Source organism: Mytilus edulis, chromosome 9 (assembly GCF_963676685.1).
Source record: "Mytilus edulis chromosome 9, xbMytEdul2.2, whole genome shotgun sequence".
Lineage (NCBI taxonomy): Eukaryota > Metazoa > Mollusca > Bivalvia > Mytilida > Mytilidae > Mytilus > Mytilus edulis.
In genome coordinates this window covers 25,788,791-25,814,363 of record NC_092352.1, presented here as the reverse complement: position 1 = coordinate 25,814,363, position 25,573 = coordinate 25,788,791, and the positions used below count along the sequence as shown (strand labels likewise).

The 25,573-nt window shown below is 32.4% G+C and overlaps 2 protein-coding genes across 2 annotated transcripts; both read right to left on the bottom strand.

Annotated features, from left to right (window-relative positions):
* Nucleotides 1–7,600: 7,600 nt before the first annotated feature.
* On the bottom strand, nt 7,601–12,731 carry LOC139489886 (uncharacterized). Its single transcript, XM_071276731.1, has 7 exons — nt 12,651–12,731; nt 12,218–12,444; nt 11,474–11,487; nt 10,898–11,078; nt 9,223–9,371; nt 8,033–8,215; nt 7,601–7,731 (listed from the first exon to the last, which is right to left on the bottom strand). The coding sequence occupies exons 1-7, from the start codon at nt 12,729–12,731 to the stop codon at nt 7,601–7,603; spliced, it is 966 nt and encodes a 321-aa protein (XP_071132832.1).
* A 2,962-nt stretch (nt 12,732–15,693) lies between these two features.
* On the bottom strand, nt 15,694–24,641 carry LOC139487904 (uncharacterized). Its single transcript, XM_071273121.1, has 5 exons — nt 24,310–24,641; nt 22,620–22,790; nt 20,046–20,306; nt 18,279–18,538; nt 15,694–17,119 (listed from the first exon to the last, which is right to left on the bottom strand). The coding sequence occupies exons 1-5, from the start codon at nt 24,615–24,617 to the stop codon at nt 16,485–16,487; spliced, it is 1,635 nt and encodes a 544-aa protein (XP_071129222.1). The 5' UTR covers nt 24,618–24,641; the 3' UTR covers nt 15,694–16,484.
* Between the last annotated feature and the right edge of the window lie 932 nt (nt 24,642–25,573).

The window sequence follows — 25,573 nt, the reverse complement described above, 5'->3', positions numbered from 1 at the left end:
ATCTAACAGAGAAGAAATATTCATAATTCTCAGAAAGTTTTCATAAATATTGTTAGATACCACTAATCGTTCCAACAATCAAGACAACAGAGACAAACAGGGAAAAAAATATGAAAATGAAAAGATGACTTAAGTGTTAGCATGTTCAGGGAGACGGCACTCAATTTACAAAAAAAAATAATTGATGTTTTAAGAAACTGTAGAGGTTTCCACAGGTTTTCAACAAGGGTAGAATTCAAAACCTTGAATATGAAAGCCTCGAAAGCCATGATACTTTTTCTGTGCGGTAGTTATATCTACAAAATCCAATCATGTACACGACATATAATACTTGTATATTCATACATGTATATTCATACATGTATATTTATATATTGGGAATTTATTTTTTGTTTCCAAACAGAATTATAAGGTTATGTATAAGTGCCTCCGTTCACTGCACAATTATAAATTGTCTTCCTAAAGACCAGCAAAAATAAATGGCACAAGTTCACGTAGTCATAAAAAAGTCGTATAATTTACGTTATCGAACAAAAAATCAGAAATATGGAATGTATGTGAATGGTTAGGAAATCCGTTTCCCCTACATGTTTTAAAAGTCAAAGAAAAATGTTTTCCCTGATACAAACGTTTTAAGAACCAGCTTTGTGTAACTTATAGACACATTCGACTGGATATAATGAAGTTAATATGTTTACTTTGATTTGAAATTATCTTTTAGAACATTTTTAGTAATTGAGAACCTATGTTGTTTATAGGTAATAGGTGAAATGTTGCATGATCCCTCAAAATGTCAGCAAGCGCAGTTTTCCGGACGATTTTCATTTGTACACTTCTAAAAACTGTCAGGTCCTGGCCATTATATATTTTGGAGAAAATCTTTTTTACTGATTTTTACTATAAAAAATATTCTCTGTTTGTGCCATTGCAAGAAATCGTTTTGCTCGTTATTTTGTCATATTAATAAAAAATCTATACAACAAAATATTTTCCCGTTTAAACTGTACTTGAAAAAAGTCTGGCATGTGAAACGGACGAAGACATATTCTAACAGAAGTACAAATACCAGTCCTCCCTTTTGTGTATACATATGAGAAAACATTTCAAAGTTATTGATTGAATTCAATTCCATCACACATACGGTACACATTGTAGTCCGAAAAAATAAAGGACTTCATTCCTATCAAACACCTTTTTAATTGTTTACCAGTATATTTCTTTTAGTTTTGGGTAAAATTGTAAAGGAAATAATACTATCAAGACGTCCATCCATAAATCTTTTTTTCTGTTCTGACTTAGAAGAAATTACTACTTTTCGCCCAATCGAAATGGTGCATGGACATATTTTGGTTCATATTATTAGAATTATTTTCAATATTATCGGTATTAAACTTGATTATCGACACATGAAAGTTTGTCAGCATTGTCAATCTTTTTAACGTTGAAGTACTAATAGTTCGGTCACTACTCAATTAAGTTTGTCGATAACTTAGCTAATTTTGACGGTAAAGAAACATAAGTTCGATCACCTCTCTGTTACAGGCTGTAGAAAACTAAAGACTAAGCAACACGGACTCAACCAAAAACTGTGGATGATCTCGGGTGCTCCCGAAGGGTAAACAGATACTGCCTCTCATGTGGCACCCGTCGTGTTGCTCATGTTATAACAAATCTGGTAAATAGTCTAATTCTGTAGGTCTCATTCATGAAAGGGAAGGGGATTGTAGTTATAGTGCCTAACAAGATTTTGTGAGGTAGACGAAATTGACTTTAAAACGATCGTATTGACTTTTGATGTGCAGAAATAGGCAGATCGGACATATTTTGACTTTAGTTACTTACTTCTTAAGTTTGGGATTAATTGTAATCAACATATTCCAATGAGACTGAAAAATGCTTTTTTTTATTATGATAAATAATAATTTTACCTGCCGTAGTCGTGCGTAAAATATATTTCGGTATTTCTCTTACGATAATGACTTGTTTAATGGAACAAAACGTATTATTTGTAAACTTTCTCTTAACTCTTCACAATAGGCTTTTCAAAAATAACCTTTCAACTGTATATTCCGAAAATTTTGTGAAAATCGAATAAGTGGCAATTCTTAGCTTTCATACCTTAACTTTCATTGATAAAACATAATATTAACTCGTCCAGTGTCCAGTTTGAAGGTCATTTTAGTTATTGTACACATTCATGCACGTTCTAATTAATCAATAGTCATGTATGAAAAGCATAAACAAGTTTGAAGGTAAACTAATAACAACTTAATCCAATCAAATTGCCTACGATTCAATAACAATGACCAGTCCACATCATAAAAATGTAAAGGTGTAAACTGGGTAGGGAGAAAATGTCAGATATATTAAGTTCATTATTTTGCAATAACGAGTAAAAATTTGTTAACCAATAGATTTGTTATAATTTCATAAACATGTTATGTATTGGTATAGTTTTTGGATCTTTCATTAGCGTATTTAAGGCTGTAGAAAGTTTGGCCTTCAAAAGTCAACATAATCATTGACTTTATAAAGAAAATTCGCCTTTTTAAAACATTGAATGTTTCACAAATAATACGCGACAACAAAGCAAAATCATTTCTTAAAACACTGCAAAAAAAATAATTCTGATTGATGCAGTGGTATTGTCATAAATTGCACTGGAGTGAACAGTGGTACATCAAACGTCGAATTCCCTCACACAATGTTATCACACACTATAGGCAGCATTTATATAACTTTTAGTAAGTGTGAACACTCTTGATAATTTATCATAAACATTCTTTTACCTGCATTTTCATTTTGTTACCACTGCCACCAGTATCATAGGATTACACGACTAGACGGACTTTTATTGTAACCATTATATGTCAATTATATTATCTAACTGCTCAATATCTAAAGCCAGAGGTTTTTTTTAGTGTTGCTACATAAGTCCCTTCATATTTCCATATGAGGAAAGAACCTTATTAGTGACTGTCTGTAGACATACTGCAATATTTTACCCTTTAGAAAATGTTGAGATGGTGTTAGTCTTTGTATCTGTTAAAATAAGTCTTTTCTTTACTTGTCTTGTTTGAAAGCTTGGAATTTTGTATAAACTATCGTCTGTCAAGGAAAACTGTATGAATATTCGATTAAGCTAGTTTTGGGAATCAATATCAGGAATTAGGTTGGCACACAAATATTGGTAGAATACCATTAAGACAAGAGGTACACGTCTGTATTGCTCACCTGTGGAAAAAATCGCACTTTGTTCATTAGCTAATTTGATTTTAAATACACAATCTATAACTACTCTTTGTTTTGCTGATCATTTTAGCAATTTACATGTTTTACCTGTCTCCTATATTTTTAGATAGTAGAAAAAAAGTGCCAAAAAACAGTAAAAATCTACAATTCAGTGCAATCACTAACTAGGATTGTGAAAATTTCAGTGTAGATAATCTTTGCAAATAAACTTTTGACCTTGTTTCTTTAGTTTTTAAATAACAGCAAACCAACGAAAAAAAATTTCCATGTAAAAATAATATTTCTTGACAATAACCCAATAACAGGTTCACATATTTTTCTAAAATTTTCATGTTAATAGATCTTGTTGTGCTCATCATTTTTGCAATCCCCTTCCCTTTTCACGAATGTTACCTACCGAATAAGACTTCTTACCGGGTTTGTAATAACATGAGCAACACGACGGGTGCCACATGTAGAGCAGGACCTGCTTACCCTTCCAGAGCACTAGTGTTGCTTAGTCTTTAGTTTTCTATGGCGTGTCTTGTGTACTATTATTTGTCTGGTTGTCTTTTTCATTTTTATCCATGGTTTCTTTCTTCACTCTTTTAGGGAAATGAAGAACATTTGAACGTTAATTTTCAGTATAAACCAGTGAAACGCCGTGTGAGTATGTATGTATTCAACATTATATTGTTGCCTCGCCTTTTTATCCCCTCCCCCATTGTTGTTTCTTCTTACCCAAATGAGCAACAGTCTTTATTCCGTAAATACATATTTTTGTACATTTATTTTAGGTATGCAGCATTCATAACAGACATAATGTTTTGTGTAAGAAATTCCTGTGTAGGAAAGCTCCCCTTTAAATCTGACGGAGCGAAAATGTTCAAAATGTTGAGCCCTACTAATTGTCGATATGTGTCAAAACAGTCAGACGATTTCTTTCAGGAGTAATTTCCCTTAATAGTTAAATTTGACTGTGGTTTTTTTTTATTCTTGTCGATTATAGAGATAGATAGAAACTTTAAATTGCAAAAATTATCGACAAGACAAGTGCTGCTATTCGAAATCGTCAGTCGACTCCTTATTAGAGATATTGCCCTTTAATAAAGATTTTCACCAATGTTTAGCATTGTTACCTGATATATAATAAGATATAATAGATAGACAGTTACACGAATATGCAAAAAGGGTCAACAAAAGGCAAGATCTATAATTAAGTGTAAATGTTGGAAATCGTCCAACTACTCCCTATTTGAGTTAGTGCACCTTTAATGACGATTTTTTACTATTTTTGGCGTTTTGCTTTATATGATGAAAATAATAATAGATAAATAGACAATTTCATCACATAAATTATAAACAAGGCAAGATCTACGAATAAGTCAATTTTGCCGATATATTTAATAAACTATCACTATTTATGGGTGTGATTGACCTTAAATGAAGATTTTCCCCCAAATTTTGTGTTTTGAGCAAAAATTAAAGTCATAAGAAACCTCAAATTAAAAAAATAATGCAAATGTTTTTTTTATAACTCAATGGATAGTTTTTAAACAGATATATCATGTTAAGGAGCGGTATTTGCGAAAAATACCAGTCGAGAGAATGTTAAATTTCGCGAGCCGTATAAAAAAGCATTGATGATCGTGACGTTACAAGCGTCCAGTCGGATAGAGTATTTTTTTGGCAAATACCACGGCAGAGAGGGTTAAAAGGCATATCCTTTTGGCAAATACCCCGGCGGCGTTAAAAAATTAATGATATTCATTTGATAACAGTAAATTGGTGAAAACTATTATTTGATCGTACATGTTAAACACGTGTTCAATATCCATGCTTCTTTTGTTGATTGTTGAAAAAACAGGTGACAATCGTTAAACTTCGGCTACAAAACACGAACGTTAATTACCTGCCATATTTTCACAACACCACTGACCGATTGAAAAAAAAATTGACGATTATACGAAATTTATGCGAAAAAAATGATAAAATCGTGCACAGAAGACTAAGTTTATTATGTTTGTATGCATTGGTTCGTTTCTTATGACTTTAAAGAAGACAGAGATAAACTAAACAGACTAAATGATCAGCAATACCAGATAAAAAAACAAAACTGAAATGAATTATATTATCGTCTACAATGTTTGAGAGTGTCCTTTGTAGAGATCGTTTGCACCTATTATTGAATCCGTGCTGTACAATAACTTATATTTCTTCAATTCAGACATGTCTTATTACTTGATTGTTGCTTGCTGAATGCCCATTGTCATATATTACATTTCATATTACAAATGTACAGTCACTTTGATTATCAACTGCCTTTTTTATTTCAACAATGCAAGTCATTTTTTACCTTTCAAGTGCAGTAAGCTCTAATTCCTTTCACGGATTTGGCTATACTTTTTGGAACTTTTGGATAATTGCTCTTCATCTTTTATATAAGCTTTGAATTTCACATATTTTGGCCACGAGGATCACTGAAGAGACATGTATTGTCGAAATGCTCATCTGGTGCAGAACAAATGGTACCGTTATTGTTATTATGGCACACACAAAAACAAGATTTCTTCTCCTTTTCCTTCACGGTTACGAGTCGAACTCTATTAAAGTAGATCCATACATGTCATAAAACGCTTAAAACAAATCAAATATTTTAAAATACACATGGATTATGGTATTAATCCCTTAATTACTGCCTTTTGTCTTGTTAATAGCAAGAATTTTATTTCCAAAGCAAATGAGTTTAAGTATGTTTTGTAAAGAATATTGCCATAAAAGATTGGATGTGAAATACTAGTACTTGAACATATAAGATGTCTGCATATTGATTTATATTTACGAATGATGTCCTTGTACCGATGATGCAATTTAGCAAATATTTCGACTAGTTTGTGATATCTATATATTGACTTAATAATCAAAGGTATACAACACTATGTAAACCATTTTTCTTTCATAATAAACATTTTATTTTTAAGATTACATGCCTCAGAATTTTTTTAATGATTTATTTCAATGCTTCAAAATTAGGTATTACGTTAGAATCATTACAGACCACATACCAATCATTGGTAAAAATTCGACTTTGAGCTTTCCTGGTGAAGGTAAATCATGAAAAGCCTGTCAGTCACATAGAAGTATTTAATGTGTTTTATTTTCATTTAGCATGTAAGATGATAAACTATATGACCAATGTATATTCTCACCCAGCTGTATGCTAATGATGCTATACATGAAAATCTTTTTTTTATATAAGTTAACACAATGGATACAGATTTTATATATACATGTATGTTTTTATGAAAATATGTTTTAGTACAATGTATGTTTCAACAATAACAATATTTTTTTTAGGAAAGCTCTTCCTAACAGTTGAAGTATGTAATGGAACCATGACGTTTAGGTCATTGATACACATATACGTATCCATTCTTTGTTTGTATATATTTTCTGAATCTTTTCATGGTAAATTTTTGTTAAGATGTTCATGTGAAGACAACGTGTTTGTTTACAAATTTTTTTAATGTCTGATTGTATGTTTTAATGACAATTATTTAAACCAGAAGTTGTAACATATATGTATTTCAATCTTTCAATGCAATTTAAAAACTCTATGATATTTGTGTTGGCCTACAATCCTTATCTGTTGCTACGATCAGTACCAATAAACCCAAATACATTTAAAAAAAAATGTCAACTTGAAACGGCAATAAAACAAAAATTTCAAAATGAAATAAACAAAATGAGCTTATTAAAAGTTTAAAGGATCCCCCACTTCAAGTTAGTATCTTTATATAAGTAACTCTTCTTCAGATGATCACTTCTAAGGTTCCATTAAAACAAAATAAAAAGAAGATGTTTGATTTAGAACAATGTCAAACAGACACATAAGATCACAATAGGAAGACTCATAGAAGTTGTATACAATGGATAAGCGTCGTTGTACAGTTTTCCTTTTTTGATGAAGGAAGGCTGCTCCTGAAAGATAGAGGCTTTTAAAGTCACCTTATCATTGTTGAATTTGAATTTAAATTTGTAAAAATCAAACGATTTTAGAGATATTCCTGTAGTGTCGCCATAAAACTCATCCTTAGTTTCTGAAGGATAGAGCACAAATGTCAAATAACCATACTTCAATTTCAGTTTATTATTCTCTTTGTGTTTGTCAATCTTAATTTTACCATAGGCTTTATTTTTATACGTCCCAGTGTGTTCTTTCTGACCTGTTGTTGTTTTTTTTGTTGTCTTGTGGATAGTTAGGTTTTACTTGTGATATATATCAGATTTTAACCATGGTTCTGGATAGGTACATATGGTTAATGTATTTAGATATGGGATATGACCAGTATACACATCAAATATCTAATTATGTAATGATAGTATAATTTGGATCATTTCCAGTAAATGCTACAAAAATGTCAATATCAGCCTCGGCGTACCAGGATAACATTGCCCTATATCCCCATGTAGATCCAGTATGGACAACCATTCTGTCCACTAAAAGAAGAAAATTTGAGATCAACTTTAGAGTGGAATGTTTTATAATATCTATAGGTTGAGTTTTGTGATATTAGCTGATATTTCCAACTATTTGATTGCTGCTTAATCTATCTCTAGATCACACATTTATGTTAGCTTTTGTCATCACTAAGTCATAGCATCTTCATAGTCAAATTAACGTATAAACACCTGCTGATCCAAATGGAATCACTTTCGTAATAAGAATTTTGCACAGTATTGATTACTACGTGAAATCATTCAAAAAAGTCTTTGGTGACAGGCCTTTAGGAATTCGTACATTCTTGGCCTATATTTTCCATTTTGGGGGGTTTTAGTATTCCTGACATATTCATAATCATTGTGGCAATTTTAACTTCTAACCATTTAAACAATGAGAAGAAGGCAGAGCTGTGTTGAATTTGTCCTGTCTTTGTATAAGACATAATGGTAGGTGATATTTTCTCAGCATCATATTCGATACCTTAAGATAAGATAAACAAACCGTAAATATCAATAACAAAGTGATCTAACTATTGTGAAAGGATAAAATGTTATAATAAAATATTCTTATTTAGAAAGTGGTTCCTATTTACAGTCAATAAAATGGTTTAAGTCATATTTGTATTCTTGAAGATGTAGTATTGCTGACTGTTTTTAATGTTTTTAATACGAAACAACAAAAACACTGAAGTGCAACCAAAAAAAAACAAAGGACAATGCAACACATACGAAACGAACGTATAACCAATAATAACAAATTCCATCTAAACTCTATTTTGTTAAAGGAATTTGTACCTTAGTTGTTATGCCCCATCTACGATAGAAGAGGGGCATTATGTTTTAATGTCTGTGCGTCCGTTCGTTCGTCCTTCCGTCCGTTCGTCCCGCTTCAGATTAAAGTTTTTGGTCAAGGTAGTTTTTGATGAAGTTGAAGTCCAATCAACTTGAAACTTAGTACACATGTGCCCTATGATAGGATCTTTCTAATTTTAATGCCAAATCAGTGTATTGACCCCAAATTCACGGTTCACTGAACATAGAAAATGATAGCGCAAATCTCAGGTTAAAGTTTTTGGTCAATGTAGTTTTTGATAAAGTTGAAGTCCAATCAACTTGAAACTTAGTATACATGTTCATTTTCTCATTCTCATCCGTATATTATGGACACATTCTTGTTTTAAATATCTAAATTAACAGAAAGTTTTTATGCTTTAATCAAATTGAACGATTTGTAGATCTTGAAGCAAGAAAAACCAAATGGTTGTATGCGTGTACAAAATGGCTTAGTCATTGACATATTTAAGGAATGATTGATTGGATGTTTGTTGGTCAATACTTTTCTCTGTAACAATGACACAATTTCTCGGAATACTTGCCTCTATAATATCCAGTTCTCCAACCCAGTGCATAGTTGCTTTAAATATTCTTGACTGTAATGTCCGGCTTTGAGAAGTATTTGTGTGTGTAGGTATAGGGTATGGTATTAAAAGGAGTAGTTATGTCTATAAAGGCCTGTTCTGAAATCAATCTGGTACCGTCTTGAAGCCTTCCGCCATTTAGAAAGAAACGTGTCAACTTGTGACATGTCATTGGCAGTAGAAAGTACGCACCCTGATCTACAAATTTCAGCATATTGCCTGAAACAGATTATGTATTCCACCAAGTCAATTTCTAATTGTTTTATTTCATTCACATCATATAAATTTATGTTGCCGTACAGTATTTTTTTGTTGTTACTAAGGGCTAAATAAGTAATGACTTCCATAGACCCTACATGTGTATATCCTAATATCTCGATTATTATCAGGGATTTTTAATTCAATGCCGTTTTGTCTCATTAATTCACCGTTTAAAGAACATTTCAGCATCAGTATCAACACTTATATTTCTAACTTCCGGAGAACAATGTCCAACCATTGCATAGTAATTAACAGTCAGTGACACGTTTTGAAAACAAAAACAAAATTATAGTTTTTTATGTTCTTTTTTTTTGTCGCAATGTATAAGTACCTTGTAATGTCGACTCTGTGTTTTTGTTATATGTATTTCTGCTTAGGATGGAACTGATTAGTTATAAACTGTTTACAATTTATTTATTTTTTTGTTCTTATGTTGTACTCTTATACCACTGTCCAAGGTTAGGGGAGAGTTGGTGCTGTGCGCCTTACTGCTAGTTTCGATGCCACTGCTGGTGGGGATTTATTTCCCCGAGGGTATCACCAGCCCAGTAGTCAGCACTTTTTGTGCTGACATGATTTATCATTGATATGGTTATATCTATAAATTAACTGTTTACAAAATTTAGAATTTTTGAAATACTAAGGCTTTTCTACTTCAGGCATAGATTACCTTAGCTGGATTTGGCAAAAATTTTAGGAATTTTGGTCCTCAATGCTCTTCAACCTCGTACTTTATTTGGCCTTTTTAACTTTTTGGGATTCGAGCGTCACTGATGAGTTTTTTTTGTAGACGAAACTCGCGTCTGGCGTATATACAAAATTTAGTCCTGATATCTATGATGAGTTTATTAACTAGACACATTATGTATGGACCTGTCCCAAGTCAAAAACATGTAATTTAGTGGTTGTCGTTTGATGCTGTATATCAAATTTGTGTGTATTTTGGGGGTTTTTTTTTGGTTCATTGTTTTGTACATAAATCAGGCCGTAACTTTTCTCGTTTTAAATTGTGTTACATTTATAATTTCGGGGTATTTTATAGCTGACCAAGTGGTATGGGTTTTACTCATTATAGTAGGACGCCGGTATAGTGACCTATATTTGTTAATATTTGTCTTTTTGGTCGCTTTAGGAGAGTTGTGTTATCAGCAATCATACCATACCTTCATATTGTTATAGTTCATGCACAAGCATTTTATCATTCATATTTTTTTCTACTGTTTTATCAAAATTAAAAGGTGCTCAGCTCCATTCTTTTCCAAATCCTGCATCCACTGATGAAGCTCCTTTTTAATCAAACTTTCTATTGTCTAGTTAATGTCATTAATATTTTATAAATAAATAATAATACTTGCCTTGTAAAGTTGTATTTTTACGTAAATGTTACATACAATCAATGACTACTTTATCAATCATTTATATACTATACTAGAAGTGGACCATTGTTGCCTGACAATTTTTCTAAATCTGTATGTTATACTTACGCTAATAGATTTTTCGGAGTAAGATCAGTGTCAAATCTCATCTCATTGTCTTTCGGGATACCTGTTTTGTGGGACAACAAATCTCGTAATGTGACATAGTCTGATCTTAAACTGTCGTAGAAATCTTTTTTCCATGTGCAAATATACCAAGGAGAGTAAATTAACACATACACTTTAATTTCTACGATTTATTAAAGCAATGATGATATTTACTGTGTATTATCAATTGTGACTTACAATGGACAGAACTAATCAGAAACATTAACAACAAAAATCAAAATTAACATAAAAGCAATTATTATCTATTGAAATGAGCTTTACAGGGCATTTATGCTTTACTTGGAATATATAATAAAGTAATGTGTTGGTTTAATACTAGCCTTTTCTGAATGTCTGAGATTCATAGAAATGTCACTTAAACAATTTGATTTGAGCATATAAAAACATACAAAAACCTTGGTTAACAGCAAAATCGAAGAACTAAAAATGAAATGTGTTATAAAATGAAACAATTTATGAGTTACAAGACCTACTAACCTCATAAACATGTACACAATCATCAGTTGACACACATACGTGTTATAATATAACTTCAAAAACAAAGGAAAGGTAAATAATTACTTCGACTTGCCAAACTTTCTAGGATGTTTGCTTAATTATTGTAATAAAGACTAACCTCCAAGGCTGCTTTGTGTTGTTTAACGACATTACTACTCATGAGGGTCTGTGCATAGCTTAAATAAATGCAACAGTAGTATACCGCTGTTCGAAATTCATAAATCGATTGAGAAAAAAGCAAATCCGGTACACGAACTAAAACTGAGGGAAACGGTTATGGTGCTTATTTGCATTGAATGGGTAAAATGAGATATATCACGAACTTTGTTTCTGTCTTATATAGTTTTGAAATTAAGCACAAATTAGCTGATTCAATAAAATATATATAGATACTGTTTTAACATCATAGTTTCTCACATTTAAAGACGAATATCACAAAATGAAGGCAATCGCTCACTGACTGATTAAAATAGTTCATTTATATGTTTGTTGGCGTTTGTTAATGTTGCACTTCAGTCTTCCTGTTGTTCCGTTGTTTTCCTCTAATAGTTGATGTGTTTCCCTAGATTAAGTTGGTAAACCGGATTTTTTATCTCTCAATCGATTTATGACTTTTGAACACCAGTATACTACTATTGCCCTTATTTCGTTATAGATGAAAATCATCTTCTGATACTGAATGCATTATTTAATAACTTACTTGGTCTTCTCTTCTATTTGCTTTGTAAATAAAGGCAACAGTAGTATACCGCTGTTCAAAGCAAGACGCTTGCGAATGCTTTTGACAGTGATGATTTTTGAAAAAAAAGTGTATCCCCTGTCACAGGCGTATTCTTTTCTATATCCACAAATCCATATCCTCCCACAAACAGAACTCTATCTGATCTGACAACAGATACCGTCAGACCTACGGTTTTGTTAGATTTAAACTTGCAATCTAAAGTGTCCTTTAATACTTGATGTGTACTTGGTGTAATACATGTGATAATCTGCCATATATTTATAATGCATGCATCTGATGTAAGTATAAATAACTATTAATGATAATTGGTACTAGTATATGATCATTTACTTGATATCGCATTGTCATATCAGACACTCATGTGGCCTCATGTGCAAATGCGCACGAAGAGGATTAAGTAAGTAAGTATCAGACACTTAAACAGGAGGACAATGTACTAGTTGTGAAGTTTACTGCAAGAGAGGTAGATGTCTGTAAAATGAGCAGACATTGAAATATTTCTGGCACCAAATGGCTTGCATAAAACGCTGGCATTTTGAACGCTGTTGCATTAATCCTCAATGCTCTTCAACTTTGTATTTATTTGGCTTTTTAACTATTTTGATCTGAGCGTCACTGATGAGTCTTATGTAGACGAAACGCGCGTCTGGCGTATAAAATTATAATCCTGGTACTTTTGATAACTATTTACACCACTGGGTCGATGCCACTGCTGGTGGACGTTTCGTCCCCGAGGGTATCACCAGCCCAGTAGTCAGCACTTCGGTGTTGACATGAATATCAATTATATGGTCATTTTATAAAAAAAATTTACAAAACTTTGAATTTTTCAAAAACTAAGGATTGTCTTACCCCAGGAGTAGATTACCTTAGCCATATTTGGCACAACTTTTAGGAATTTTTTATCCTCAATGCTCTTCAACTTTGTATTTATTTGGCTTTTTAACTATTTTGATCTGAGCGTCACTGATGAGTCTTATGTAGACGAAACGCGCGTCTGGCGTATAAAATTATAATCCTGGTACTTTTGATAACTAATTGCATTAAACTTACGTATTTTGAACATATTAGATTATGTGTCAATATAGAGCAGCGCGTAAATTCATGTATTATATTGCATGACCATATGATAAATATAACACAGTAGCTTTTCGGTAAGACCCTAAGACATTTTTATACTACTATACAACAAGTTTAGATATCATAATCATAGTAATCTACACAACAGTGTAAGTCTAGATGTTTAACTCATTCTTCATATTGAAAAAAGTTCAAATTGCTTAAAAAAAAGTGCCAAATATTATGACATAATTTTAGTTCCAAATGGTGAAGTTGAAATTATACTTTCTAAAATTTCACGGAAGCCATCCCGAGTTGTTTTTCCGCTGTGGAATATTCGTTTTACAGGTGATATGTTCTTTATGTAGTAACTACAATCCCCTTCCCTTTTCACGAATGTAACCTACCGAATTAGACTATTTATCGGGTTTGTAATAACCTGAGCAACACGACGGGTGCCACATGTGGAGCAGGACCTGCTTAACCTTCCTGTACACCTGAGATCACTCCCCCTAGTTTTTGGTTGGGTTCGTGTTGTTTAGTTTCTAGTTTTCTATGGTGTCTTGTGTACTATTATTTGTCTGTTTGTTTTTATTTTTACTTCTTGGCCATGGCGTTGTCAGTTTATTTTCGATCTATGAGTTTGACTGTCCCTCTGGTATTTTTCGTCCTATTTTTAGGTAAACTTAATACATTTAAACGTTAATTTTTAGTATAAACCAATGAAAGACTATGTAAGTATGTTTGTATTGGGCATTGTATTGTTGCCTCGCCATTTTATCCCCTACCCCAATGGTTGTTTTATCTAAGCCAAATGACCAATAGTCTTAATCCGTAAATAAATGTGTTTGTGTCTTTTTTGGAGGAATACAGCTTTCCTGACAGACAGAATGTTTTTGTGTAGGTATAAAATTCAAGTTTAGTCTATTATTTTGAAACCCGTTATAAATAGAGAAAATCTGACGGAACGAAAATGTTCAGAATGTTGAGCTCTACTAATTATCTTATATATATGTCAAAACTGTCAGACGATTCGTTTAGGAGTAATTTCCCTTAAATAACAAATTTTACTGGTTTTTATACTTGTCAATTATAGAGATAAATAGTAGCAACTTTAAATTGCAGAAATTATCGGGAACACAATTTCTGCAAATAATTCTTATGGTCGAACTCGTCAGTCAATTCCTTATTAGAAATATTTTCCTTTAATGCAGATTTTCACCAATCTAGATAGGAACATGAATAAGCAAAAAGGATCGGCAAAAGACGAGATCGACAATAAAGTCTAAATGTAAATAAATTTCCAAATACTCCATATTTCAATTATTGCATTTAAATGACGATTTTTGATCATTTTGTTTTTGCGTTTTGTTATATGATTAAAATTATAATAGGTAAATAAAACAATTCAAATCACAAAAATTATCAGCAAGGAAAAATCTACTAACAAGTCCAATGTGGCGATATATCCAGTAAGCTATTACTTTTTATGGATGTGATTGACCTTAAATTAAGATTTTTTTACCCACTTTTGTGTTTTGAGCAAAAATCAAAGAAGACAGAGATAAACTCAACAGACTAAATGACAAGCAATACAAGATCAACAAAACAGAGATTTTTGTCATGAATTCTATTATCGTCTATAATGTTTGAGATTGTCCTTTGTAGGGATTACGGTTAGTTACACCGGATCTTTAGAGCCTCTAGTTCTTATTGAATCCGTGCTATACAGAGACTTGTATTTGTGCAAAAGAGGGACAAAAGATACCAGAGTACCAGTCAAACTCATAGATTGAAAGGACAAGCAGACAAAAAACAGTACAGAAGACACAACATCAAAAACTAAAAACTAAGCAACACGAACCACAATTTAGACAACGTCTCATTGCTTGATTGTTGCTTGTTAAATGCCCTTTGTCATATATACATTTCATATTACAAATGTACAAGCACTTTGATTATCAACTGCCTTTTTTATTTCAAATATGCAAGTGCAGTAAGTTATGTCACACAGAAAAAGATTTGAAGCAGATGACTTGTAATTGGTATCCTTTTTAAATGTTTATGACATACTGACTCAACAATCAAAGATATGCACCACTATGCACACCATTTTTCTTTTATAATAACGACATTTCATTTTTAAGATAACATGCCTCAGATTTTTTTAATGATTTATTTTCATGCTTCAGAATTAGGTAGTACGTTAGCATTAATACAGACCACATACCAATCCTTGGTAAATATTCGGCTTTGAGCGTTCCTGGTGAAGGTAAATCAGAAAAAGCGCACCAGTCGCATGCAATTATGTAATGTGTTTTATTTTCATTTTATTTGTCAGATGATAAACAATATTACCAATGTATATTATCACCAAGCTGTATTCTAATTATATATGCATGAAAAAAAAATTATAAAGGGAACAAACAAATATTTATATATATATGTTTTATGAAAATATATTTTTAGTACAATATATGTTCAAACAAAAATAAAAATCACTTTTAAGGAAAACTCTTCCTAACCGTTGTAGGATGTAATGGAACCCGTCCTTGTATACTTTCTAAATCTTTTCATGGTGATTTTTTGTTAAGATGTTCATGAGAAGACAACATGTTTGTTTACAAATTCAATTATTTTTCCATACATATAGAAAGATGCGATATGAGTGCCAATGAGGAAATCCTCCATCCAAGTTACAATTTATAAAAAGTAAACCATTATAGGTTAAGGTACGGCCTTCAAAATGGAGCCTGGACTCACACCGAATAGCAAGCTATAATATCTGATTGTATATTTGAATGACATTAATCTTAATCTTAACTATTTGTAACATATATGTATTAACAATCTTTCAATACGATCACATATAGGTGTATTCCATTAAGAAAAATCTATGATTTTTTTTGTTAGCTGACAATTTAATCCTTATTATTAGCTATGATCAGTACCGATTAACTCAAAGACAATTAAAAACAAGCCAGAAGGCAACATAACTAAACCTATAGTTGTTAATGTCTGTGTCATTTTGGTCTTTTGTGGATAGTTGTCTCATTGGCAATCATACCACATCTTCTTTTTTATATTTAAATATGAAATAAACATAATGAACTCATTTAAATTGTAATTAATACCCCAATTCAAGTTAGTACCTATATATAACTTATTCATCGTCAGATGATCACTTCTAATGTTCCATTAAAACAAAAACAAAATCAGATGTCTGATTCAAACCAATGTCAAACAGATACATAAGATCACAACAGGAAGATTCATAGAAGTTGTATACATAGGATAAGCGTCGTTGTACAGTTTTCCCCTTTTGAGGAAGGTAGGCTGTTCATGAAAGCTGGAGGCTTTCAAGGTCACCTTATCATTGTTGAATTTAAATTTGAATTTGTAAAAATCAAACGATTTTAGAGATATTCCTGTAGTGTCGCCATAAAACTCATCCTTAGTTTTTGAAGGATAGAGCACAAATGTCAAATAACCATATATCAATTTCAGTTTATTCTTCTCTGTGTGTTTGTCAATATTAATTTTACCATAGGCTTTATTTTTATACGTCCCAATGTATTCTTTCTGTCCTCTTGTTGTATTTCTGTGTTTTGGGTAGCTAGGTTTTACTTGTGGTATGTCAGCTTTTAACCATGGTTCAGGATAAGTACATATGGTTGATGTATTTAGATATGGGATGTGACCAGTGTACACATCAAATATATAATTATGTAATGTTAGTCTGTACAAATAATTTGGATCATTTCCAGTAAATGCTACAAAAATGCCAATATCAGCCTCAGGGTACCAGGATATCATTGCTCTATATCCCCATGTTGAGCCAGTGTGGACAACCATTCTGTACCCTAAAACAAGGAAAATTGAGATGAACTTTAGAGTGGAATGTTTTATAATATCTATAGGTTGAGTATTGTGATATTAGTTGATATTACAAAGCATTTGATTGCTGCTTAATTTAATTATCTCTAGATCACACACTGATGTTAGCTTTTGTCATCACTAAGTCATAGTTAGTCTGTTTGTCTTTTTCATTTTTAGCCATGGCGTTGTCAGTTTATTTTCGATTTATGAGTTTGACTGTCCCTCTGGTATCTTTCGCCACTCTCTGATTGCTTGCTTGTTGGTGTTTAAAATAACGCCACGTTCAGCACTGTTGGTCATATCATGGTGGCCATATTTTTAGAAGAAGCTGGAGTGTCCAGAGAACCACAACTTTCGACAGGAAAATTGTTAACCCTATTTATTTGGGTTGGAGTCGAAAGCACCTTCCAATTACACAGACACAGAGACTTGTGTGTGTGTGTGGCCACATGTGGGGTTCAAACTGGGTTTGCACTGAAAGACTCGGTGTTAACAAGCTAGTGATACATTAGATGAACCATTTAGACCATTCCACCATCGAGGCTCCTATTTTAGTGATTTAAAATATGTCAAATCCACCTGAGTTTAGAAATTGATTTCTACTAAATATCAGAGGATATCATCGAAGCGCGTTACTGTATGAAATTTCACTATTCTATATTACAAAGGGCACACATAACAGGAACAATGTTAAATGTAGCAATAGGTAAACTTTATGGGTAGGTGTAAATAAGACTGCTCACCAATTATTAAAGCAGGGTATATTTATATTTGATAAAATGTTATTTTTTTTAATATTTGCCGCTGGGTATTAATAAACAATCAATCAATCTATCAGGATATATATTATTAGAATGACGAACATGATAAATGCCAAAAATATGTCTCATTTTGACGAGCGCATCCGACATGACTTTTATTTCGTTTTCAAATTTATAATTAATTAACTGAACTGTTGGTCGTGTATGGGACAGACAAAAGTAACACAAATATAATTTCTCTAACGCTTTTAGCAGATTCATATAAAGAGATTATAAGATATGGTATATAAAGGTATCAATTAAGTAGTATTTGAATGTGCAATATACAAACTTGTTCAATATTTTTCTCTGTCCCAATGACACAATTTCTCGGAATACTTGCCTCTATAATATCCGATTCTCCAACCCAGTGCATAGTTGCTTTGAATATTCGTGACCGGAATGTCTGGTTTTGAGAAGTATTTGTGAGTGTAGGTATAGGGTATGGTATTAACAGGAGTAGTTATGTCTATAAAGGCCTGTTCTGAAATCAATCTGGTACCGCCTTGAAGCCTTCCTCCATTTAGAAAGAAACGTGTCCACTTAGACATGTCATTGGCAGTAGAAAGTACGCACCCTGATCCACATATTTCAGCATATTGCCTGAAAGAGATAATGTTTTTCAACAAGTAAATATCTAATTGCTCAACGTTCAGTTTTTATTCCATTCACATTTTATAAACTTAAAAATCATTTTCATAACAGCGTAGACAACCGCAATACTAATTTTGGTAAACATACCGAATCATTTACCTTTAACTTGCTTGTCATCGGCTATCGATGTTTTACGCTATCGCAGTCTGTCAGAGCCCTTCCAGTGGGAATTTGAATATAATAAAAGAGTTAAGAACATGCAGGTGCACGAGAAGAAGAAAAAAGAAAGTTTGAGTATTCAACATCGAAATCAACAAACAAGGTTTAGTCCTTTGCTATTTATTCGTATTATTTTATTTAGTCGTTTTGAACCTTTGGCGACCCCATAGTTTAAATGTCTATAATACGTACAATATGACAAGTTGGAGTGACAGACGAACGTTTTCCTAATCTGACCCAATCAGTTGATACCCTGAGCGCGTCAAGAAATGGTGGTCTTATCAACGCTGTTATGAAAATGATTATATGTTGACGTACAGTATTTGCTAATGGCTAAAAGAGGGACGAAAGATACCAAAGGGACAGTCAAAACAAACTGTTAAATCAGTAACGACTTTCATAGACCCTTCATTTGTATATCATAAAATCTGGAATATTATCTTGTACTTTGAAAAAATTGCAACATAATGTTTATATGTTTAACAAATATTTTTCATATGTTATGAAAACAAATGAAAAACATATGTTGCAACTTTTCCTGTGTGTGTGTTTATTTCCACACCATTTTATCTCTTTGTACTGACGAGTCTTGTGTAGACGAAACGCGCGTCTGACGTTTCAAATTATAAGCCTGGTACCTTTGATAACTATTTACACAATTGGGTCGATGCCATTGGTGGGAACGTTACGTCCCCGAAGGTATCACCAGCCCAGTAGTCAGCACTTCGGTGTTGACATGAATATCAATGATATGTTCATTTTTATAAATTTACTGTTTGCAAAAGTATGAATTACTCAAAATACTAAGGATTTTCTTATCCCAGGCAAAGATTACCTTAGCTGTATTTGGCACAACTTTTTGGGATGTTGGGTCCTCATTGCTCTTCAACTTTGTACTTGTTTTGGCTTTCAAACTATTTTGATCTGAGCGTCAATGATGAGTCTTATATGTAGACGAAACGCGCGTCTGGCATATCAAATGATATGCCTGGTACCTTTGATAACTTTTATTTACCTTTTTAGCTCTTTTATTTACCGTTCTTTTGTTGTACTGTTACAGCACTGTCCCAGGTTAGGGGGAAAGTTCATACTAGTTTTACAACCGCAACATACTGTATGTGCCTGTCCCAAGTAAAGAGCCTGTAACTTAATGGTTGTCGTTTGATGATGTATATCATATTTGTTTTTCGTCCATTCTTTTGTACATAAATCAGGCCGTTAGTTTTCTCGGTTGAATTGTTTTACATGCGTCATTTCGGTTTTTTTTCAAATTTCATGAATAAATGATAATACTTGCCTTGTAAAGTTATATTCGACAGGATGGAGTCCACCGTAATATTCCACGTATCCTTTTGCCAGCAAAATATTTTTTCGGTCTACTGTTGAAGCAAATGTTGATGTTTTCATTTCTAAAGGTTCAAATATGTGCTTGGTTACTAGGTTCTCCCATGTATCTTCCCCTATTATCTCAGCAAGGTGAGTGACGACTCCATACATCAAACTATTATACATGTAACTACTTCTAAAAACACCCTCTGGTTTCAGATATTTAAGTCGACTGAAAAATAGAGCATGTTTCTTTTATCTTCCTTTTTTTATTTAAATTTAAGAAGATGTGGGATGATTGACAATGATACGACTATCCGCCATAGTCCAAATGTACGTAAATGTCAGAGATGATAGTATGTGTGATTTTTTTATAATTTCATTCTTGTTTTAAATGATTTTTAATTTATAAAACTTCTGTTTTAAATGTTATAAACCTTGCATACAATCACGGATTATTATATAGAATTTGCCAAAAAGATTTATACGAATATAAACTATTTATTATTACTGAATTGATAAAAGAATCTAAGGATTCCTTCGAGGGTATCACCAGCCCCATAGTCAGCACTTCTGTGTTGACATGAATTATCAATGATATGGTAATTGTTAACAAAACTTTGAATTTTCGAAATTGAAATACTAAAGCTTTTTTTTTTATCTCAGGAATATATTACCTTAGCTTTATTTGGCAAAACTTTTAGGAATTTTTGGTCCTAAATGCTCTTCAATTTCGTACCTGAAATCACCCCAAGTTTTTGGTGGGGTTCGTGTTGCTTGGTCTTTATATATATATATATAATTAGTTTTCTATGTTATGTCTTGTGTACTATTATTTGTCTGGTTTTATTTTTATTTTTTAGCCATGGCGTTGTCACTTTATTCCAGCTATGAGTTTGACTGTCCCTCTGGTATCTTTTGCCCTCTTTTACTGATGAGTCTTTTGTAGACGAAACGCGCGTCTGGTGCAAATATAAAATTTCAATCCTGGTATCTATGATGAGTTTATTGTCAGTCTTTACTCGTTTATTCATTGTGAGCAGTAAGCATGGAGCAAGTCGTGGATGAAGTTACGACACTCATTGATGTATGGCTATTATTTATTTTGATTTTATTGAACCATAAAACTAATTTTTGACTCTTCACATTGAATAATCCGCGAAGCGGATTATGTAAAATGTGAAGAGTCAAAAATTAGTTTTATGGTTCAATAAAAGCAAAATAAATTATTGCCATTCATTATAAATAAATTTCTATCAAAAATAAGGCTCAAAGAACTTTTTATATTATTTATATTAACAATAACAACGTACACACATGTTGGCGTATGATTACACAACGTCAGAGTGGGCGTGTCGCCATCAAAATTGACAACATTGAAAATAAAACTAATAATTTTAACCAATCAGAAGACAGTAAAAACGCCAAATTTATTTATTTCCGATTAACAATTGACGGGGACAATATGTAGCTGAGCAATGATTTGAACTCTACGTCATGAACGATGTTAAGGTCTCATGTTATAACATGGGAACTGGGGCCAAAAATGTATTCGGAATTACTGCAATTTCATGACTGTAATTTCATGAGTGTATTGGTACTGATATCAAAATATAGAGTGTATTGGTACTGATATCAAAATATAGATCGTTACATTTGTTGTTTTTATAGTTATTAAGATGATAACACAATGTTGACTGCTGTACCCCTATTTTTGACATTTTTAACTATTGTGTCTGTTTGTTTTGTACACGCATCGGTGACAATGTAACGGAATTTGATGGGACTGTCATACAAGTGAGAGGTTTAGCTAGCTATAAAACCAGGTTCCATCCACCATTTTCTACATTTGAAAATGCCTGTACCAAGTCAGGAATATGACAGTTCTTGTCCATTCGTTTTTGATGCGTTTTGTTATTTGATTTTGCCATGTGATTATGGGACTTTCCGAATTGATTTTCCTCTGAGTTCAGTATTTTTGTGATTTTACTTTTTACACATAGTTCCGGGTAGATATTTTGTAAACATAACAAATTAGAAGGAGTTCAGTATTATCAAAATAGACAGGAATTTGTTCTTTAACAGAATGGTTATTAAAAATACCGGCAATACAGTTAAACCTGTTTTAAGAGACCACTTAAGGGAGAGCAAAAAGGTTGTCTCTAAGGACAGGTGGTCTTTTTTAAAATACAGGTTCAATTTAAATAAAATATACTTCAAATTGATCTAAAATTGGTGGTCTTTCAAAACAGGGTTTTGCTTAATACAGGTAGTCTTTTAAGCATGTTTGACTGTATTTACAAAATCAAAACCTTTATTGACACATTAGAATTTTTATGATCGTAAAGACAATCAATTTTGGGGAAAAGTTCAGAATAACAATATACAACTATAATTTGGACGATTTCATACTTAGGACTGCAATAAGGAATTGTGTTACAATCCTCTGAAATTTTATGTACTTTATTAACAGGTAAAGCTTGATTAAATACTTGAAGTGGTATTTTGCTGTCTGTCATTTTTTCTTTAGCATAGTTATACTTACGCTACTAGATTTTTCCGGGTTAGTTCAGTGTCAAATCTCATCTCATTATGTTTCGGGATACCTAGTTTGTGGGACAGCAAATCTCGTAGTGTGACGTAGTCGGATCTTAAACTGTCGTAGAAAATTTTCTTTCCGGGTAGAATTTTCTTTAGTTTTGTGTCCAAGGTATAGCTGTTATATGGAATTATGTTAAATTCATAAACGATTACAGTGTCGTACATTTCATCAACTGACCTTGTCAAAATGATATATCATAAATAATTTTCCAATTCAATTTATTATGAATTTTCAGAATATGGCGTTTTTAACTCACCTGGCCAATAGGTCAAGTGTGACTCTTCCCGTCACTTTGCATCCGTCGTATGTTTTCATCGTCCGTTAACGAAACATATACTAATAAAGGCAATATAAGTATATCGGTGTTCAAACGTAATTATTCGATTGAGACTCAGAGAAAACATATCCGGAAAACAAACTAAAACCGAGGGAAATACATAAACTATTAAAGAGGGAAACAAAGGAACAACAGGAACACTGAAATACAACAAAAGCAAACGCCAACTTACATAAAAAACCAACTATTTGATAACAACAGTCATAGTCCTGACTTGGTCCTGGACATTTTAAGCAAAATGGTGGGTTATGTTAGTTTTTTTACTGGCCTTTTCATGATTGTCTGAGTTCCATAGTCATATCTCATTAAGCACATTTCATTGATAAGCTATTGCATGGTGATCATAACATCAAATAAAGATTGGTTTAAAGCCAAATCAAAGACAAATTCATAATAAAATGTTTTATAACCTGAAAGGATTTATGAGTTACAAGATCTTTTAACACCAGAAAAATGTATATAAACATCGGCCTTTAGCGCGTAACAGAACTATCGTTGTCATAAATAAGAGTTGTTATATAACTTCAGATACAAAGGTGAGGTTTACTTGCTTGCCAACTTTTTATGATGTTTGCACAATAAATGTAATAAAGATTTACATGCGAAGGGTGGTTGGTGAATAAATGCAGCTATCTACAGTATACTATCATAGTTTGTATATTGAAGGCAAAATATCTGTTTTTAGTTTTTCCCTCGAACAAACCCTCTTTGTACGAGTGGCAGTCCACATTTCCGACCTTTATCACGGTTCTGCCCACATTGCAGATTTCAAATCCGAGAAGTTCAATTGATACAGTGTTAGCTTTTCCCTTCGGAAAAGGCACTAATTATTAAATTAGCAAAGAATATACGAATATTCAGAATGTGCTGCAGTAGGTATTTTATATTGTCTGTTTCGGAAAGGAAAAATCAATTCATTTTATTAGAAATATAATCTTAATTGGGTTTCTTGTTATTTCAGTTAAAAAAAAAAGCAAATATTTCAGTAAATCAAAATCAACAATTAATGCCGTCTTCAAATCTTCATGCAAAGGACAGTACAATATAAAAAAGAAAATGTGGTATGATTGCCAATGAGACAACTGTCCACAAGATACCAAAATGACACAGACATTAACAACTATAGGTCACCGTTTGGTAAGGCTACGACAAACTGCTGTCTGAATGTGCATATCTTTACATCGTTTTAAACGGTAGTTTCAAATTAACATATGGCTATTCGAGACAAAATGAAGACCAATGATCATTAACTTAAAAAAAATCTTCTCAAATTGACTTAATTATCTAGTAACTTACTTTGTCTTCTCTTCTATAAGCTTTGTAAGCAGAACACTTGCGAATGCTTTTGATAGTGATGCTACTTGAAAAAGTGTATCCCCTGTCACAGGCGTCTTCTTTTTTATATTTACAAAGCCATATCCTCCAACGAACAAAACTTTATCAGATCTGACAACAGACACCGTCAGACCTACGGTTTTGTTAGATTTAAACTTGCAATCAAAAGTTTCCTTCAATACTTTGTCGATTTGGACATTTAGTTGACCATTAAGACAGGCAACGACAGAATATAACAGAAAAAATCTGAACATTTTGACTTGTAACATAGTGTTTTCATTACAATGAAAGAATGAATTAAGGTGTTTGCGGTAATCTGTCATGTATTTATGCATCTCGTGCAACTATAAATAACAATAAATGATAATTGGTACTTGTATATGATTAGTTACATGATATCGCATTATGTCATATCAGATGAAATAAACAAGTGGACAATACACTATTTTTAAGCTAACAGTAAGAGAGTTAGATATTTGCAAAATGCGTCTGAGACGTAGAAATATTTTCTTTGACATGTAACAAAGGTACTGTGGCTACTATAATATTTAAAAGAAGGGCGAAAGATATCAGAGGGACAGTCAAACTCATAAATCGAAAAATAAACTGACAGCGCCATGGCTAAAAATGAAAAAGACAAACAGACAACAATAGTACACATGACACAACATAAAAAACTAAAGACTAAGCAACATGAACTCCACCAAAAACTGTGGGTTATCTCGGGTGCTCCCGAAGGGTAAGCAGATACTGCTCCTCATGTGGCACCCGTCGTGTTGTTCATGTTATAACAAATCTAATAAATAGTCTAATTCGGTAGGTCTAATTCATGAAAGGGAAGGGGATTGTAGTTACGCAGCCTATATTTATATATAACTTTTAGCAAGTGTGAACATTCTTGATAATTTATCATAAACATTCTTTTACCTGCATATTTATTTTGTTACCACTGCCACCAGTATCATAGGATTGCACGACTAGACGGACTTTTATTGTAATCATTATATGTCAATTATATTATCTAACTGCTCAATATTTAAAGCCAGAGATTTTGAGTGTTGCTACATAAGTCCCAACATATTTCCATATGCCTGTCTTGAGTGAAGAACCTTATTAGTGGCTGTCTGTAGACATACTGCAATATTTTTCCCTTAAGGAAATGTTGAGATGGTGTCAGTCTTTGTTTGCAGTCAGGAGTCTACTTCGTCAAAACTATCTCCCCATT

What these genes read in the sequence shown, in the direction of transcription:
- LOC139487904 (XM_071273121.1), bottom strand. Translation starts at nt 24,617, where the DNA reads ATGTTACAAGTCAAAATGTTCAGATTTTTTCTGTTATATTCTGTCGTT. An exon ending in ACCCGGAAAAATCTAGTAGC is followed by an intron (nt 20,307 to 22,619) that starts GTAAGTATAACT and finishes TCTATTTTTCAG; the next exon opens with TCGACTTAAATATCTGAAAC. An exon ending in GTCGAATATAACTTTACAAG is followed by an intron (nt 18,539 to 20,045) that starts GCAAGTATTATC and finishes TATCTCTTTCAG; the next exon opens with GCAATATGCTGAAATATGTG.
- LOC139489886 (XM_071276731.1), bottom strand. Translation starts at nt 12,731, where the DNA reads ATGCCAGCGTTTTATGCAAGCCATTTGGTGCCAGAAATATTTCAATGT. An exon ending in AGACATCTACCTCTCTTGCA is followed by an intron (nt 12,445 to 12,650) that starts GTAAACTTCACA and finishes AATATATGGCAG; the next exon opens with ATTATCACATGTATTACACC. An exon ending in TTATAGACATAACTACTCCT is followed by an intron (nt 8,216 to 9,222) that starts TTTAATACCATA and finishes TCTTATCTTAAG; the next exon opens with GTATCGAATATGATGCTGAG.